At 46.0% G+C, this 18,674-nt stretch overlaps 1 protein-coding gene across 2 annotated transcripts in view; it reads left to right on the top strand.

The window, feature by feature from the left end:
• The window catches only part of CCDC85C (coiled-coil domain containing 85C), a 110,067-nt gene that overhangs the window by 48,778 nt on the left and 42,615 nt on the right, over window positions 1–18,674 (top strand). For both annotated transcript variants that reach the window (XM_015631359.3, XM_015631358.3), the window contains exon 2: window positions 18,404–18,480. In XM_015631359.3, the coding sequence (XP_015486845.1) occupies window positions 18,404–18,480 (77 nt within the window). The remainder of the gene's footprint in view (window positions 1–18,403; window positions 18,481–18,674) is intronic.

Below are 18,674 nucleotides of genomic sequence, written 5' to 3'. Positions count from 1 at the left end.
TTTAATTATTTTTGTTTTGGTTTATAATTATTTACCCAGTTACTTTTTTTCTCCATGCTGCCTTTCAGGATAGCACCTGCTTCCCTCCTAAAGAAGCCATTAGCTTGCATGCTCTGAACCAAAATGTTAGCTCAGCTGTAACAGATGGATGGATATGGGCATCATGTAGCAACATAATGAATAATATCTATCACCTAATTTCCCAAAAGTTGTCATGTAATGAGGCTGGTGCCATGATTATTACCTCTGTAAATCATGACTTTAAGATGATGACAATCCCTCCTGCCCCAAGGATACGGGACAGCCAGACAGTGATGTACATTTAATTGCTGTGTGAGAGAGATGATGTGTTCAGGAGCTCACCATTGCCTCTAAATTATCTTCTGCAGCACAGACACTGGAGGAGATTAGTGCAGATTGGAGGGGATGGAGCTGCTGGGTGCATGTGTGTGCTTATTCCCTGGAGCCAGCTGGTGGATGTGGTGTGAGCTGGCCAGTGTGGGATGCGACCCCCAGGCTGGCCTTTTTGGTCTTTCCTCAGGACTTAAAAAGAAGGGGATGGAAAGGAGCTCACAACTGTGTAGAGATGTTTACTTTGTTTTTCTGATGAGTGTTTGTGGTGAATACCTCAGTGGACAGAGGACTTTGACCTCCCAAACACAACCTTGGCTTCAAGGGTGAAAGCTGCCAAACCTCTGCCCAAACCTCCCACTACAGGAAACCTCTGTCCCTGATTTCTTCCTACCACAAACCACATCTGGCCATAAAGCAGAGCCAGTGCCCATATTGTGGCTCTCAGCTTGCTCATGCAGCTGATTCCTGGCCAAGAGAGGCATCACTGCTTGCTTGCAGGGCCTTCCCACAGCTTCTCATTCTTCATCAATTGATTGTAAAATTATTACTCTGGTGGGCCTTTAAGGTGTCTTTGACACAAAGATCATCTGCTATGGCAGTTATTAGGGTTGTGGATGAATCAGATATTGCAACTGACCCTCAGAAAGTGGCTGCTGCCGGTCTGCCTGTACTGCTGGCTAATTTTTTGATTTGCTGTGTTGCCTCCCCTGCTTGGGTACTTCTATGTGTTTGTTTAATTTCTCTTTTTCTTTTAATTCTGCCCCCATCTCATGGTGTGTGGGTCAGTGTGGTTATAGCTGGCTGGATGGGGCAGAGCAATGGACATCCTGATGCTGTGGTCTTCTCCTCCACTGCAGTGCCTCTGAGCCATGTGATGAGCAGGGGTGAAAATAGCCTGAAAACTGACAATGGCTGCTTTGGGTCAGGCTGGAGGTCCCCTGGCCCGATGTCCTGTCTCCAGTAGTGCTCAGGGGAATTAGAACCAGAGCAAAGTGATGACCACATATGATGATGGGCTTCCCTACAATACTCTCCTAGGCACCAGAGATTTTGCTCAAGGACTTCCCAAGCCAGGAGTGTTACCTTTGGGTTTGGTGGCCCCTATGCAGCCACCACTGGCGGTATCACAGCTGCTCCCAACTCCTGCAGCTCAGGCCCAAAACCCAGACACTTGCCTGCTTTGTGGGGAGAAGGCTGTAAAATCAGCAATACTATGAATGTCTGGGTGATGTGAGCCATAGGTCATTTCCAAAGCCACCGAGTGCTCTGAGCTGCATGGGATGGGACTGCTCAGCCACGTGCCAGTGTCTGTGTGTTTCAGGAGGAGCCATGGGGGTGCTGGAAGAGGAGACCCACAGTGTTGATAGACCATGTCTTGTGCAGGGGGTGGAACGCCTGAATTAGCCTCTCCTCCCTCATGCTGGCTTGCACAGTGGTGACCAGTGTCTGCCCAGATGGGTCAATTCCCACCCAGTGTCACCATCACCTGAGCCCTCTCTTGCAGGGCTTCCTGCTGGAAGTGCAGGCAGGTTCTGCAGAAGGAAGGTGAGGGTTCCAGCAGCCTGCATAAGTGCAGAGCCAGATGGGGCACATGCAAATACCTCGGCTCTGAGAGCACATACTCTCGGGCATTTACAGCCAAAAGATGCCCTGGAGCATTTCCTTGGTTTCCTTTCTTCCCCCAAGTATGAAAACATCATCCTGCCAATGCTTTGTGGTGTCAGATGCTCCCATACCTGCTGGAAAATTACCATCTGCTAAAGCAACACTGGCTATGCTGATGGATTTCCCAATGTAGCACCAATTTCTTCTCTTTAGCTCTCAGTGGTGAATTGGCTGCAGTTGGTCTGTGTTGAGCCTTTTTTGTCACTAAAGACATTGTAGTGCTTATGGCATTAGTGGTTACATAAGCTGGCTGTCTCCAAGGGGCTTTGCTCTGGCACGATGCTCCTTTAGGGCAAGGGAAGAGCCTGCCTCAGAACAGGGGGACATGAAAAAAAATACACGTATGTAGTCGAGTTATTTGAACTTAACACACGCCGCAGGAAAACCCGGATTTTGGAGTTTTCATTTATTCTCTCTGGCTCCACAGATTAGAAGGGGACCGTGGGAAAGCTGCCAGGACCTGGGGATCAATCCAGCCTTTGTAAATCCTTTCATCTGACTGGCGGCTTCATACAATTGAGTATTACCCACTTTATTATTGTTGGTTGATTAAATTCCTGTTGGTCAACACAAATAGTGCTGTGCAGGCTGTGCGTTCATGGGATGGAGATTGGCATTGCAAAGCACTTCCTAGAGAAAGGCAGGGGCAACCTGTCATTTAAAACCACATTCAGAGGGTGTTTGGCAGTGATGGGGAGGAGGGGGGAAAAACAAATCCCTCCAGGCAAGCAACTTCCCAGGCATTTCTCACATGCCTGCCGAGGTTCAGCTGGCAGTGAGGGAGTGTGAGGGTTGGGTCTCCACTTTTCTGGCAGTGGGAGCAAGCAGCCTCAGCAGGAATACACTCAGCAAGCCCCTGTGTCTGCAAGGTGGGGAGGTGTGGTGTGGGGTGACTCCAGCCTGTATAACCAGGATTAATGGGATGAAATTAGGTGAAGGAGAAAGTTGTCAGGAAATGTTTCCTCAAGGTGAAAGCTATTAGGCTGCGGCACAGTTTCTCAAGGGAAGCAATGGGCACTTATGTACTTGGGTTGTGTTTAAATGACAACATGAGAAAAATCTGGCTTTGGCGAGGAGATGGATATTATCAGTGACTTTGGGGGCTCTAGGGAGATATGACTGCTCTCCAGGGACAGTGCAATTCTGGGAGGGATGGAGGGGACTGCATGGTCTTCAGCAGAGGTTCAAGTTCCAGGGAGCTGTGGGCTGCTGTCTTCCAAAGCAGGGTGTTACCAGTAAGCTGGCAGCTGGGATTGTCCTGCTGTTAGTCAGGGCTCTGGTAGGTCCTGCAACAGCACCCCCTAATTTTCTTGGCCTTTCAAAATGCTCTTTCTATGTCTGGCTTATAAGAAGGAGGGCACAGAGCATATTTCTCCAGAGTGGGAGTAACTGGCAGACAAAACAGTTTGGGAACCTCTGTGCTAGATGACCTGAAACATATTTATGCTTTTATGAATGGTGTTACTTCAACCATCCATGTGTTTTACTTCACTATTCTTGTGCCTGAACCAATGAAACAGGTGAATGATTATCTTTGGGTGAATGATTTTTTTCCCACCTCTGTGCAGCATACACCCCTAGGAAATGAACCCACCTGGTTATTTGTGGTCAGATAGGGGATATCAGCAGCTTTAGGGGACTTGTCCTTAGCAGTCTTTTTCTTCTTCTGTAGGTGCAACAAATAGCTATTCTGTGGGAATAAGACTATCTATTCTCCCTCTACTAGTTCTCAGATAGTCCTGAGATGTGGACCCAGAGGAGCCCCAGGTGACCCTCTGCAGTGAGCAGACAGAAAATGCCTGGAGCAACACGGTCCTTGAGAGTGAAGATGTTCATCACAGGGTCCCTTTCCGCATTGCTTCCCTTTGCCCCAGCTCTGCCACGATGTGCAACCAGAACATGAATGTGACACAAGGGAGGGAGCAGGGGGTCACACTGCTGAGAGCCTGCTCTTCAAGCCTGAAGCACAGAATATGCATTTGAAAGCCAGCACGAAGAGGTGGATCCTATGGGCCCCTGTGTGCTGCAGGAGCAGTGAGGCCGAGAGTGAGCCATGAAGGCTGCTTTGTAGCCTAGAAAAGCACATGTCAACCTGCCTGGCAGGGAGCCTTCAGCAGCCAGTCCAAAGGGCTTGAGTGAGAGGCAATAAATTGGTTAATAAATAATGGAAAGCTGGCTGTGTTGCGTAGTTTTAGTTTCTGCATGTAACCTCAGAGAAACATGGCAAACATGCAAAGCTGGGTGAACACTTGTTTGGCTTGGGGGGAATCAGAAAATCTCCTTCAGCTGCCTGCACTCTGAATCATTGCAAGACTGATTTTATTATCACCAGGGTCAAATGCTTGGGCTCTCCTTGTCTACCCCAGGCAAGGCAATGGTGGAGTTCCCTGGTTTGCTGTCATCACCAGGGACTTTTTCAGTGGGGTGCTGCCAGGACACCTGCTGAGCATCCCCTGCAAGGGGCCAGTTCTGGCACAGAACAACTTTGTAGAGCACTTCCCTGAAACTCTTGGCTCAGGGTGGCAGCATTGACAGGAGTGAGTTACACTAATTAGGGAAACTTACCTGAGGATGCACTAGTTGTTTCTAAATGATATCTCCTATTGTTATTGTACTAGCACTGTGCTATTAACTTGTTTTAAAACAGGTTTTGTTCCCTTGTCTCACTGTTTCAATCCAGCCCAGTGATACACTGTAATCTGTGCCTCAGCCTTGTTTCTACTTCTGTCAGACACTGTACATTATGAAATTCTTAGGTATGTGTTGTCTGGCCTTTCTTTCCAGGCATGAATTATACATTTGCTGTGTTTGGGCTCTTAAGCCATACCCTGTGTCACTCACTTAGGTATCTGGAGTCCCTGTTCTGTTCAGTTCTGGGTTAAAGTGTATTTTTGGTTGGCCTACTGCTGTTCCCAGCTGGTCCTGACAAAGCCCATGCTGGTTTGGCATACCCAACACATTACACTTGACAGCACTTCTCCTGTTTAATTTCCTTTTGCTGACTCCCACGGCAGGGCAGCGGGTGCGGGCAGGAAAGGGCTGCAGGTAGGAGTAGGGGCATTGCTGTTTTCTAAAACAAGGATTTCCCTCCACCCTCAGATAAGAACATAGGCAACTGTCTCTGCTCTCTTCGTGTAATTTGATGGCATTAAGGGTTTCCTCTGTGACACAGTTGTTAATGGTTTTTTGGTTGAATTTTTTCTCAGGTGAAGGCTGGCAGGGATTGGATCCATGCCATCTTCCAGCTTGACACTGAAGTACATTGAATTAAGTGTACATACTTTATAATTTTTTTATGTGTAGCTGTTCCTCCTGACATTAGTGAGTCCCTAAAGATGATTGGGAAGAAGTACTCCTTCATCTCATGATCTGACACCACCACAGGATTGTGTTTATCAAAAGCCAGTTAAGTTAGAAGGCAGCTTCAGCACGTTATGTTTAACTAATCAGCAATAGGAGAGTGTGAAGCTGAGGAGTTTCTGCTGCTGGATGGAAAGGAGGAACTGGGCAGGGGAAGAGAAAATAAATTCCTCAGAAAACCCCCAAATCACAGGGGAGTGGGTTGAGGGGAACAGGGTCTTCTGCTCTGGACTGCAGCAGAGCATTTCTTCCTAAAATACTGGCTCTCTGGGAGAGTCCATCATGTTAAATCAGCTAGCTGCAAAACACCCAGAGATCCAAAACAGAACTGTAGGTGAACACTGGAGCCTTCCTTCACAGGTGCCCATCCTTGCTGGTAGAAATCACTGACTCTACAACCACAGTTATTTTTGACAAATAAGTCTGGTATGGGGTTTCTGCATGCAGTTTAGCAAAGCACCATATCCCTGGCCACAGAAATTTGTGTCTTTGACACATACACGTACAATCCTCAACTCCAGAAGAGCTTAGTGTGCAGGGATTTAGACATTTCCTGGTGATGGCCTTAAGCCATGGACTCACAGCTATTTTAGGCTTTCTCCCCTTTTCTCTCTGAGGGTCTGACCAGAAATTTCATCCAGAGCTAGAGCTAATAATTGCTTGAAACTGAGTATGTGGGATAAAAAAATGCTCTTTTGATAAAACAGTGTTTTCCTATCAAAAGCGGCTTTACCCAAAACTTCCCAACCAGCCCTCATCCCGAATAGTGTGGCACCCTGAAATCAGGCATCATCCTCGCCTCTTGGCCAGGAGCCCTCCCCCACCAGCCCCTGTGTGGGAATGAGGTTTGTTGCCATCCTGTGCATAAATGCCAGTTATAACTGGGTAAATGCTTCTTTTTGCTGGAAAAAGCATTAGCACCTTTGCTACCTTGAACTTTTTTTAGGTTCAGGGAGGGAGATGGAGGCAGACAGTGCTGAGGTTAAAGATGAGATGTAGGGCAGGCTGTGCAGTGTGTGTGGGGGGATAATGAATTCATGGGCACATGGGGACCATTCAGCAAGCTTTGGGCCCCTGGGTGGAAGGACTTTGATCTGACTCCAGCCTTTCCCCAACGAGGCACTGCCTTTGAATGCGTTCCTGCTCTCAGCCTCGCCGTGCACAGCAGACAAAGACGAGGGGAGCAGGGAAGAAGAAGGGGGGCTGTTTACCCTCATCAGAATGGTCGAGTGGCCTGAGTCAATACAGCCTATTTTTCATTAACCTAATCATTAGCTTTTCCTCACTGCCAATTAAATTTTTCCCGTCAGTACTCAGAAAGGCTTCATTTGCATCTATGAGATTTTTTTATTTTTTTAATAGGGAGCTTCCTGGACATGGTGGGGTTATTTGAGGAGTGGAAATGAAAGTTTAATTTCTCTCTGGATGGAAGAAGATTTTTGAGTTTTAATTATCACGCAGCTTGGATTCCTGATGGTTGAGGACCGTATTGGAAAGGCTGGTTTCCATTGTGTGGAGTGGATAATTATGCAGCCCTCTTCTAGGCTCGCTGCATTTATTGTCCAGAGGAATCTTCCCAAGCAAAAAGGGGGAGCAGATTTACAACCCAAAATGCATTTTTAGAACCAGCAAAAGTTTCAACTTAATGTTTGCAAAGGAAGACTTCTGCAACTATTTAAGATTTTATGTACCCTTTCAACAAAATAATCATCTATTAATCTGTTAATCTGCCTTTCCCCTCACAGGTTTCTTAGGAAATAGTTTTTAAACTCAAGAGAGCCCTTCTGCAGCTGGACTGCTTTGTGCTATTAGTTTCTAAGCAGAATTCCTTCAAAGGCAGTGGAAATTTCTGCATAAAATCCACTGGCCCATTTGTATGTACAGTGTCGAATAGAAGATTTACAGCCATCTGAAACTTGGCAGTGCTTCTCACCTAGGAGGTAATGTTAATCTATCCAGGAGAACGTGTTAAAGGATTCAGACAAACCTAAAATGTCAAAGCAAGGCTCATTTACAACTGTTCTCTTTCACAAGCCTTTGGATTAGCCTCGTGTCTTTCTCACGGTGTTTTGAGCCATCGATGGTTAGAAGTTTGCCATGAAAATGGAGACATTTCAGCAAAGGTCTTGTCAAATCTGGGGAAGCTTTTGGAGCTGCAACAATCCCACCAAATCCTCCAAGGGTGCGATCAAATATGCATGTGTTTGGGTGGGTTCAGATCTGGGGACAAATATCCTGTGCAACTTTGATTAGTGTGGTGTGATGAAAGAGAAAAATGTTTATTGTGGATGCTCACTCTTTTTCTCCTTGCTGAGAAGTAGAGCAGCAAGAGTGCAAATTGGAGACCAGGGAGGAGATTCTGGAAGCATTTGTGCTCATTTCAGTGGATTTGTAAGAGGTAATTTAGCAGGGCAGCTGTGCATGTAAACATTTCAGATAGGGCCTTATTTCCAGAGCTTTCTGACTGTGACAGGGTGGCAGAGGACTCTGAACCCAACTTGACTTTCATTTGCAATTCTTTTTGGTTTAACTAGGCATGAACCCAAGAGGTTTTGGGCTTCTGATAGCTACCTTCCAGTCTCAAAGACCATGTGGTTGTTTTGGGGAAGTTAGCAACTTCTTGTGGAGGTTTCTGGATTATTAAAATAGTTTAAAACAACCCAGTCTCCATTCCTCCTATCCTCAATTTTCAAATCAGCGCTTTAATTTGTGCTGCCCAAAGACTCAGACATGGACTCTGCTGTCTCCATGGCCTTCTCCAGCCCTTTCCTCTGACAGGATGCCTACGAGCTTTGACCACATTTGGACTGTCAGTGCTTCTGGGGCTGTTTCCTAACCCACGTGGCTTCCTGGCATTCTCCAGCTTGCCTACGTACACTGAGCAGCCTCTTTTTTAAGCTCTTCCAGCTAGAGACCATATGTTGTTACTATAGTCATACCAAGCCTTGTGCATGTTGGCTTTCTGTGATTTAGGACTGTGAATTTATGTGGAAAAGCTGGATAACTCTTCAAGATAAAAACCCTCTTTTTTTTCTTTTTTTTTTTTTTTTTTTTTTTGTGCTTCTGTGTGGAAGTACTAACTTTTGAAATCTCTGTCTGTATTTTGCACAGCCATCTGTTTCTAATACAACCATTTTATTGCAAACATAGTGTCCATTAGTGTCAGAGAGCCCTACCCCAGCATTTGTTCTTCTCCCCACAGTCTTTCCAGCCCTCTTTTTATTTTGCCAGCCACTCTGCTATTAGGTGAGACTTTCTGCAGGTGATGGAAAACCAAAAAGCATGGGTGGTCTCAGGTTGCTGAATCTGACATGACAACAGAGGTTGCTTAGTGATTTCATTTTTTGCCTTCAAGTAACTTGTGGTGCTTGCTTACTGGAGTTTAAGTGAAACATCCACAGGTTTTCCTCCTGTGATATTGTGCAGGGTAGACATGGAAAACAGGATTGAAGAGTTCTCTGTTTCACCTAACCAATCCCTTTGCCCCAAGTCAGGCTCAGCTCTACCGAAACTGCTCCTGACAGATGTTTGTTTAACCTGCTTGTGAATGTCATCATCAATGGCAATTCCACTGCCCCCCAAGGCAACCTCTTCTAGCCCTTAAATATTTCTGTTATTAGAGATCTTGCTCTTCCTGGATGGAGATGGAGTACAATTTATTCACTTTTTTATTTTTCTGACAATCATTTACATATTTGAATCCATTACTGCATCTGTGTTTGGTCTTTTCTTCCCCAGACTGAGCAAGCTGGATTCCTTCAAGCTCTCCTGCTAGATTATACTTTCCACACTCTGATCCTCCTTATTTCTCTCCTGAATTTTTTCCAAATAGCCCGCATGAGTCTTAAAGCGTGATGCCTAAAACTGGACACAAGATCTTTAATAGCACTGGTGAAGGAGGATTATTTCCCCTGTTTACATACAGGTCTCTTGTTTCTGCATCATGATACAATCTCAGATATTGTTTTCAGCCTAACAACTGGTTCATGCACAGCTTACAAATTGCAATAGTCTCCAAGATCCTTTTTCACTGCTGCGTGCTGAATGAGGAATCAAAGGATGCTGCCACAAAAGTTTGGGTTGACCTTGGCAGAGGCTGTGAATGTGGCATGCTGGCAGTGGGGTGGATGGAGCCTTTGGCTGATGCTGTAGAGACAGGGACAGCAGCTACCACAGCACTATCCAAAGTCAGACAGGAAGGGTTGGGTTTTGGCAACGGGAGAGAGGAATTGAGTAAGTGGATTGATACAAATAGAAATGAGTACAGCCTGTCCCATAGATTTCAGGGAATTTCCCCTGGGACCATACTCTCTTGCTGACTTCTAGAGGCTAGTGCCCCCAGAAGGAGGTTGTGAAGCAAAATGGGCCACTCTTGCTGAAACATCCACCCTACCCCAAATGTTGAGTCCTTTGTAGCTGGTGGAAAGACGCTAATCGGCTTTGGGGCTTTTTTTGACCTGGTCACATGATCGTGCTATCAAGATTAAAGCAGCACGAGGAAGGAAAAGAGGCTTAAACAGCTGAGGGTGCCTGGCAGGTCATTTTAACCTTTTCATAATCATTAAAGCTGCAGAATCCCATTAGCAGTGAGTGACTTGCAGCTTCGCTCCTCTGACAAGCAATGGTGACACAACTTTCTGTTCACCTGTTTTCCCCCACAGGAGAGCCCAACCCAACAGCTTGCAGGATTCAAACTTTGAGCAGAGTCTGGCCATTCCTTCATGTAGATCAAGGAGTTTGTTGTACCAAGGAGAAACAATCCATGGCTCTATCAAAAGCAGAGGATTTATCTCTCTGTTTCTAAAATTAGACTCTCTTGGAAGGTCCTGCTCAGGCCACACTGTGGTAGATCAGCCCTTGCCCATCTGTGGCAACAGTAGAGGGGTGCAGGATAAGGAAGATTATGATGATCTCCTAAGTCACTGCTTTGGCACCGGTCAGTGGGCTATGGCTTTACTCTGATGGGATTGGTGACAGCAGAAGATCCTGCACTGCTACAGGGCAGCTCTGACACGGGAAACAAAGCTTTCTGGGTGAAGCTGTGTTATCTAAGGCATGAGGCCCTCAAAGAGCCTCCAGTCTGTTGGTGTTACTCATCTTTTCCTCTCTTGCAAGTTGTCATGAGTGCAGCATCACATCCAGAAATCAGTCTGATCTTCCTCTGTCTTTCCTCCAACTTCTGTATCTTCTTTTGTCTCCCTTCACATCAGCTAGTAAGCCCTGGTGTAGAAATGCTTGCCCCACAGTGTCTGGAAGACATGATCACTCTGATCCACCTGAACACTGTCCTACTTTCTTTAGAATTGTCCTTTCTGCATTCAGGCGGAAATCATTGAGTTGGTAGCATAGCAAATGGCCTTAAAGAGGCCAAGGAAACCCTGAATTTGAATTTTTCCTGGTGTAATGGGCTATGATGGGTTTTGCAGGTATCTGGAGTGCACCTGCTTTCTCAGACAGGGCAGGCTTCCATGTGCAGTGAGTGAGAGCACTGCAGGAGATGCAAATCAGCTGTTCTCTGTTACCTGTATGCCAGTCAAAACGGTCTGGCTGTGTGTGTCTTGGACATTAATATTTCCTATTGCTGTGTTTGCTTATTTCACCTAATTACAGTCTACTCACTCTTGACTGAAAGTTTAGTCTGAGGCCAAACCATCAGAAACTCACACAGATTTTTCCTGGGGTGATGCCCACAGTCAGGCATTAAGCAAAACTTTTAAAGCAAACTCATTTTTTTCCTTGGCTGTTTACCTTCAGAATTTCTGGGGTCATCCAGGAGTCCTGGATGACCAGCAGTGACTAGTACCCAGGGCTGAGGCAGTCTGTCACGCAGGCAGCACGTCTGAGACACCTGGTGAAGGTGCTGTGCAGGCAGGCCTACAGGAGGGCTCTGGAGAGCCACAGCAGCAATCTGGTCCTTGCCTGCTCCCAGCAGCAGGAGAGCAGCTACTGGTTGTCCCCTCAGGAGGGGGAAAGTGTGGTTTCAGATGAAGGACTGGGAGGTGTTTCACCATGTTCCTGTTTGGCAGGTTTCATGGGTTGTGTGGGTTAGACATCCTCCAATGTAAATGTTCTCCCAAGGTGCCTGCTGTGATAGAGGGACAGCCCCCACAAAGATTGTCATGTGCACACCACCCAAGCAAGGAAGGGGAAACTGGTGGCCACTGTGCTGCAGCACATGGGCACACACACACTCCTCCTTCCCTATTTGCCACCTCCTAGTGAAATCCTGATATCAGGAGCTCCTGAACTGTTGACAGTCGTTGTGGGCAGATATTTTGCTGTGCACAGACGTGATGTCATGGCTGGAAGTCACAGCAGTGAGCTGTAACAACCAGAGTCAGGAGAGACCTTACCAGACTCTTACAGACCAGCTTGAGGCTGCTGAACACCCAGACAGGTCTAATGAACTGAAACTGAGTTGGGAACATACAGTCTTGAAAACCTTCAGAGCTCGTAGTTAGAGGCTTGCTATGAAATGTTAATTAAATAGCTGCAGTGGCATATGTTCCATCCTGTCAGAGCTGCAGCACAGCCGTGTTGCCAGTGCATAGCCAGTCTTGTTAGAGTTAAAAATGTGTATTATTCTGAGATCACATTGTTTTGTTATTTGTGATTGGACTGGCTACACAGTTCTCTGTTGTTCTGACTAGTGTTTGGATACCTAACTATGTCTGAGCTATCACCTGCACCTTGAAAAATGAGGTCTGATCCTACCAGTCTTGTTCAGACAGATGTTATTGTGGGTGGCTTTGGATGTTACAGATGGGCCTTTTGTTTATTTAGTGTAGTTTAAGGCAGTGTCCGTTCACTAGATGTGCTACCTCAGCACCTCAGCTATAGAAATATTTAATATTTGGCCTTAGTTCTCTTTCTGTGAGTGCATTCCTGCCACCTCTTTAATGCTGGCTGTCAGAGTGCAGAGGAAACTTCTCCCTGCACAACCCATGGTGAATGAGGTGGTGGGACAAGAGGTAGAGCAGGTTGGTATGGTTTGCTTGCTGAACATCTTGCAGAGGGACAAAACACTGGGAGCTTCTATTTACCATAGACCTTGTTGTTGCATATTCTCTTACTACGTCTCAAGAGAGACCTCAAATTGTGCCTAAGATGCTACTGGAAAGGCATGGAATTTGGGAGTAGCAGAGTAGGATATTTTGGACATGATGATTTTGAGGATGTGAAGATAATCAGAGGGCTGGAACACCTCTAAGGAGAAGCTGGGAGAGTTGGGGTTGTTCATCCTGGAAAAGAAAAGGCTCCAAGCGCAGCTTCTCAGTACCCAAAGGGGGCTATGAGAGAGCTGGAGAGGGATTTTTTAACAGGGTTATTTAGTGATAGGAGATGGGTTAATGGCTTTGAACTGACAGAGGTCAGGCTTTGACTAGGTATACAGAAAGAAGCTTTTACAATGAGAATGGTGAAACACTGTGACAGGCTGCCCAAGAGGTGGTAGATACCTATCACTGGAAACATTCAAGGACAGGTGGATGAGGCTCTGAGCAACCTGATCTAGCTGAAGTTGTCCCTGCTTGCTGCAGGTGCCTGTTAGAGGTCCCTTCCCACATGGGTGATTCTGAGATTCTGTGCCAAGGCAAATCAAGGTGAAACTAAAGTAACTCAGCACTGGCTTTGTGGTGGCCCTGCTCACATTTGAGGCATTCACATCCAAGCCTATTGTGAAAATTTGCCTTGCATACCAGTCTGAAACAGGACATTGGGAATGGGGTTTTCTGGTAGAGCAAAAAGATGAGGGCTGCCTAGGAGAAGCAAGGGTGGTGCATTTGTCCATCTCTCCCAATAGTTTCCTTTAATGACAATATTCAAGATATGTGAGTTTCATCTGCTTTCCAGCTGCTCTGAAAGAGTGCTGTTGCTTTAATAAATCAACTTCCTTACAAGATGTAACCACTGGCCATTTTTCAGCCTGCTTGTGTGTGTCAAGAAGCAAGACCAGTAGAGGAATACGAATATGAAATATAGTGGGGAAGAGCAGAGATGTGATAATGAAACTGCCAACAAACAGCAAAGTGTTTTATTGAGCACAGGTGAAGGCCTTCTTATGAGATGATCTTTGATGGAAGGAGAGGAAGAGAAAATGTCAGCATTCCGTCAAGCAAAGAAGGCAGCTGGCTGCAAGGTGCAAATCTGTCAGAGCATCATTCCTTTATGTGCCTTTCCTCTGTGGTTTGGGAGAATCCCTTCAGGAATGCTGTTTTTTATCAAGATAGGAAGAGCCTTGTTTGCAGGATGCTGACAAGATATAGCTGTGCTTTACTGCCTTGAATCCTGCTTAGTTAAAGTAGCTCCTGAGGGAAAATGCAGTGGGAGCAGTGGGGTGCAGGCTCTCTCCTGGGTGTGTGGGGCACCTCCAATGTGCACGTGGGGACAGAGCTGGAGTGGGGCAGCGTGGTCCTGACCTGCCAGCCAGCACTCCAGCTGGACACTGCAAAACACATGCTTTGTAGCAAAAAGACAAATAAAAAAGACAAATCAAACCTCAAAGGGGTGTTGTGGAAGAGAACTAAAGTACCTCTGTTGGTTCAAGTCTGCTCTTGCCATGTTGTTCGGTATTGCCCAGGCTGGGTGTAAGGATTGTCCCGCTGTGAATGAGTCCCATCAAAGGGCTCTCGACAATTTTCTCATCTCACAGACACCTACATTAACCTTTTCTGGCATCTCTGGTGTGAACTATCCTAAGTAAAGGACAGTTTTTTTCTTATATTCATTTAGCTGCTAGAGCTTCATTATGAAAAGGTTTTAAATAAAAGTGTCTCGATTCCAACCTTATAGCTACCACACAAACCTCTGCTCTGCATGCTTGTGGTTGATGAAGTGGCATACAAAGAAATAAAACCATTTATTTTGCTACAGTCAAAATAAATGTGTAATTTATTATATTTATCCCTCTGTCAGATTCCTCTGAAATCTCAGATGAGACTCAGAAAGGCTACAAGTGTCTTAAAATTGCACTGTTCTGTTCTCTGCAGGGTGCAAGATGGTTTTGTTTGTTAAAACAATTTCTAATTTATGTTTTTACAAGTATTGAGGAGCCAAGCAGTTCCCTGCTCTCTGAGAGACCACTGAGTTAAACACGGTAGAGTGATTTGTCTTGCCTCCATTTAGCTGTAATGAGTATTAAGTGGTTTATCTATGTGGAGAAAAGTTACTCAGCTAGATTACATCCAAGCTGAATTACATCCCATTCCAGATGGAGTATGTTTTTTAGAACAGTAAATCTTAAGGAGGGTGGATAATAACAGTAATGCGCCTTCCTGAGCTGGAACGCAGCTCCTCTACCTCTCATGGAGATAATATGGGCAGCTACATCCAATTAGTTTTCCCAAGGCTTTGTAAAGAAACAGGACTTCAGGTTTTCCAGCTCTGTGAACAGTTTAGCTTGTAGAATTTACATTGTGCAAGTGCACGATGGCGATGGTGATTACAGTTTTCACCCGTTCTGCTGTCGTGGGTAGCAGCCTGGCAGGGCACATTGCTGCCTCTCTCCCCAACTTCCTCCTCTGTGTGATGGCTGCCACAGAAGGGAGGGTGCTGAGTGGGATGTGGAATATTTTGATGGGAAATTTTGTTCCCTCTGGTGCCATCTGGTCCACGAAGGCACGCACCGCTCCTGCAGCTGGCTCTCGCGGCCCCAAGGGGTAACTAGAGGAGGATGCTGGCCCTGATGGCATCCCAGGCAGCACTGAGTGCCAGAAAGCTTATCCTCAACCATGTATCCTTGACCATTATAGTTATCTGGTCACCAGCAGGGCGCTAGCAGGTGTGGGTAGTTTCAAAATCAGTGCCATGAGGTGTGGCTAGGTGGGTGTGCTGGGGGTGTGCCCCAGTGCCTGGGTCTGTGAGGAGAGTGCTTGTGGGCTGGTGAAGGTGGAGCACTGCTCACAGCTGGCAGCAGGCTTTGGCACAGCAGTGAGGACCATTTGTTTGATTTCTAATTGAAAAGGATGTGAAGGTCTGATCAGTCAGTGATCCAGCTCTGCTGCCTCTCCTGGATGGGTCAGTGGGGCTGTCCTTGTCTCCTGCCTCTGGAAACTCACTGATAAGAGAAAGGTCAGAGGCAGAAAAATGTTGGGGATGTGTTCCTTGATAGAACATGGGTGGGACCTAGCCTGGGGTTTCACTGCTTAGCCTAGCAGTGTTACTGCCTGCTGTTGTGAGAGTTATGAGCTTTTCTAAAACTGAGATCAAGATGCAAATGGTTCATCTGGCACCTGCCTCAACACAGGCAGGTCCAGAAGATGGAGGTGATTCGTCTCTTAGGGCATAGTAAGGACTGGGATGTCTCTGAGCACTGTTTCACAGCCTTTGCCTGAGATGAAGTATTTTCTGCTGACAGAACAGCTCATTTGGTTTTGTTTTTTTTTTTTTCTTTTTCTTTTTTTGCTGTGTGTATTTTATGTTGCCATAGGGTGTTTTCTGGCTGAGGTCAGACATCAAACATGGTTTGGGGTTGAACAGTGGTGTCTGAAGAATTCTAGCAGTTCTTGGGTCAGGCTTTCAGGACCAGTGGTACATTGGCTCCTGAGGATGCAGGGCTTGCCTTCCCAAGGAGAACCTTTTTTATTGGAAAGGGGTGTGAAACCACAGAGGGGAAATAATTCTCTATTTCCTTTTCTTTAGCAGTCATGCTCTATTCTTTTCATCAACCAGTCAGTCCTGGTAGCATTCAGGGCCTGAAGATGACAGCTTCTGCGTCACCATTCATCCGCTTAACCTAAATTTCTTGTGGCTGCTAGCACAATGAGGGTACTGGTGGAGCTGGAATGCAGGTGTGAAGGACACCTCATCTGACCAGATCTACCAGTGGAAGCTGTTGTATCCAACACACAGCCAGTAGTCACTGGTTGTCTTCAGACAGAGATTGAGACTGTTTTTGGAACTGTTAAGGCAAATGGGTATTATTGTACTGAATTTAGGGCTAAGTTAACAAAGTGGGATGGCTTGGGGCACAGAGGAGATCAGAACAAAGAATCCATGGTCCTCTTGGCTTTAACAATCTCAAACTCCCCTTGCACCCTGCTGGAGGACAGGTTCATTACTAATTCATCAAGTTCTTCAAGCTGATCCCAAAATCTTGCTGCGTTCAGCACCGATCTACTGCAGCATTCTCTCTCTAGCTTTAGCTTTGCGTGCCTAATGCTTGAGGCCTTCACAGGGGAAGTGCTTTAGATTGATTCTATAACCTACTTGGTTTGCTCTCCTCTCCTCTGACCTGGAGACTCCCCCATGTTAGGGTGGCTGTTGGGCCGAGTCTGTGGTCCCTGCAGCTCAAGCCGTTGTTGCTGTGAACCTTGTCACCACTTAAGCTGTTCACTGAACTTACACAGCTCCCTACAGTGTCTCCTTAACCTTTCTCATGAGGACTTGTTTGGATTTCCTGTGTTTGAACAAAGCATAATCCAGTCAAAAAACTGAGCATTTTTTCCTCTGAGAGTGCGCTTTAGATGGGCACTTGACTTGGATCCATCCTGCTGTTCCTTTGTGTGGTTTGGCACTGGTCTATGGTAGCACTTTTTTGAGCATATTCCAGTTTTTCCCTTGAGTGGCCAAAGCAGTCTCAGTGATTATCCATAGCTTCCCTGCTAGCCTTTCTGCTGAGCTGCCCCCAGAGTGGCCAGGAAGAGCTTTCAGGCTTAGTGCTGAGTGCTTTGGCAGCCTCTGGCAAAGGCAGAGAGAAGCTCTAGCACAGAGCCAGCCTAAACCCCACACGTGTGCATGGGTGAGTGTTCGTGTGCCAGAGCTGCAGCCTGAGCTGCCTGCTCTCCACGGAGGGGCTGATCCCAAAAGGTGCTGGCCATTGCAGCACACACCCCCTGGCACTGGGGCCCTTGTGTTAACACCTGGTTCCTTGCCAATTCACGCTCAGCAAGGGATCCTGGGGTTGAACAGTGGCTTCTGCAGTCATGCTGTAATAAATGAGATCAGGGAAATTATTTTTGCACTTTGCAGAGCCCCTTTAGAAGTGTGGAAAATGTTTGGGGTTTTTCGTATACTTCTGTTCCAAAACTTTTCCTCCTGCTGTAACAGCTCGTGGCCTCTGCTACTGAAATTACAAGTGGAGGAGAAATTTTGCAAAGATCCAATTGTATGGGAGGAACTCATCAAGCTATAAGGAAAATGGAGAAAAGGCTTTCCCAGTTTCCTTTATTTTCTTTCCTGTGAAATTTTTGAATGTGCTTCTTCAAAGCATGGCTTGAAACAAAAGCCAGATGCTTTGGAGAGCAGTAAGCCACCCACAGAGCTCTCCAGTGACTTATCTTCTATGCCAGGCCACCCTATCTGGTGTTGCTGTCTTACTGTGATGGTAAACTGGCCATTGCATTCCTTCAGGTTGAATATTACCATTTTATGTGAGGGTATTCCGAATTTTATTGTCCTGGTGTTTTTCTGGTTAGTGTCACGTGCTTCCACTAGAAAAAACAGATGTCCTGGGCAGGCACTTGTGTGTGTCAGGCTGTGTGCATGCTGCAGCTCTGTGGCCTTGCTGAATACACTTCTCCCCCTTTTACAGCACTGGGAGTTGTGGCACTGACCTCCTCTTAGAGCTGTGCCAACAGCTTGGTTTTGTGAGTTTCTCAGTTGTTTTCAAAAGAAAAAGGCACGTGTCTGGAGGGGTTGTTTATTCAAACCTAAAAGGAAACATCTTGTTCTGTTGTGGAGTATTTTGGTGCATTCTAGATGAATGAGAATAGCTCTCAAAACTAGGAAATTACTTTTATGAAAGTACAAAACACAGTGTTTTAACTTCACTTTCCTTCTGTATTACCCACCCCTCAAACTGGCATTGATACAGATACACAGAAGGTACTGCTTTTGCTGAATCTCAGCTTGTGAGTGAAAAAACCCTTTGACAGAGTCTCTCTCACCCTGTACACGCAGAGTTTTATTCATTAAGTCTTTCCCAAACTTGCCTTCCACAGAATGGAAAATGTATTGCTGTCTGACAGTACTTGCCTGTACCACAAGAAGCTTAAGTGTGTTTGTTTTTTTTTCTCTTTTCCTAAAGATTCGTCTTCCAACTATATCAGGCAACTTGAAACAAAAGTGAAACTGCTGGAGGATGACAACAAGCTTCTTTCCCAGGTAGGTTTTATGATTGATAATAGATACTAGTGTGGCTCATTTCTGTTTCCATGTGGTTGTGTCTGAGTGCCCATTTTAATCCACATTGGCTTTTGGTAAACATACTGCCAAGGAGGAACACAATTCATATTAACCCCACACAGATAGAATTTGGTCTTCTTTTGTTAAAATTAAAAAAAAAAAAAAAGAAAGAT

Source organism: Parus major, chromosome 5, assembly GCF_001522545.3.
Source record: "Parus major isolate Abel chromosome 5, Parus_major1.1, whole genome shotgun sequence".
Lineage (NCBI taxonomy): Eukaryota > Metazoa > Chordata > Aves > Passeriformes > Paridae > Parus > Parus major.
Note: the sequence above shows the minus strand (reverse complement) of the source record. Positions and strands in the feature narration are given on the sequence as shown.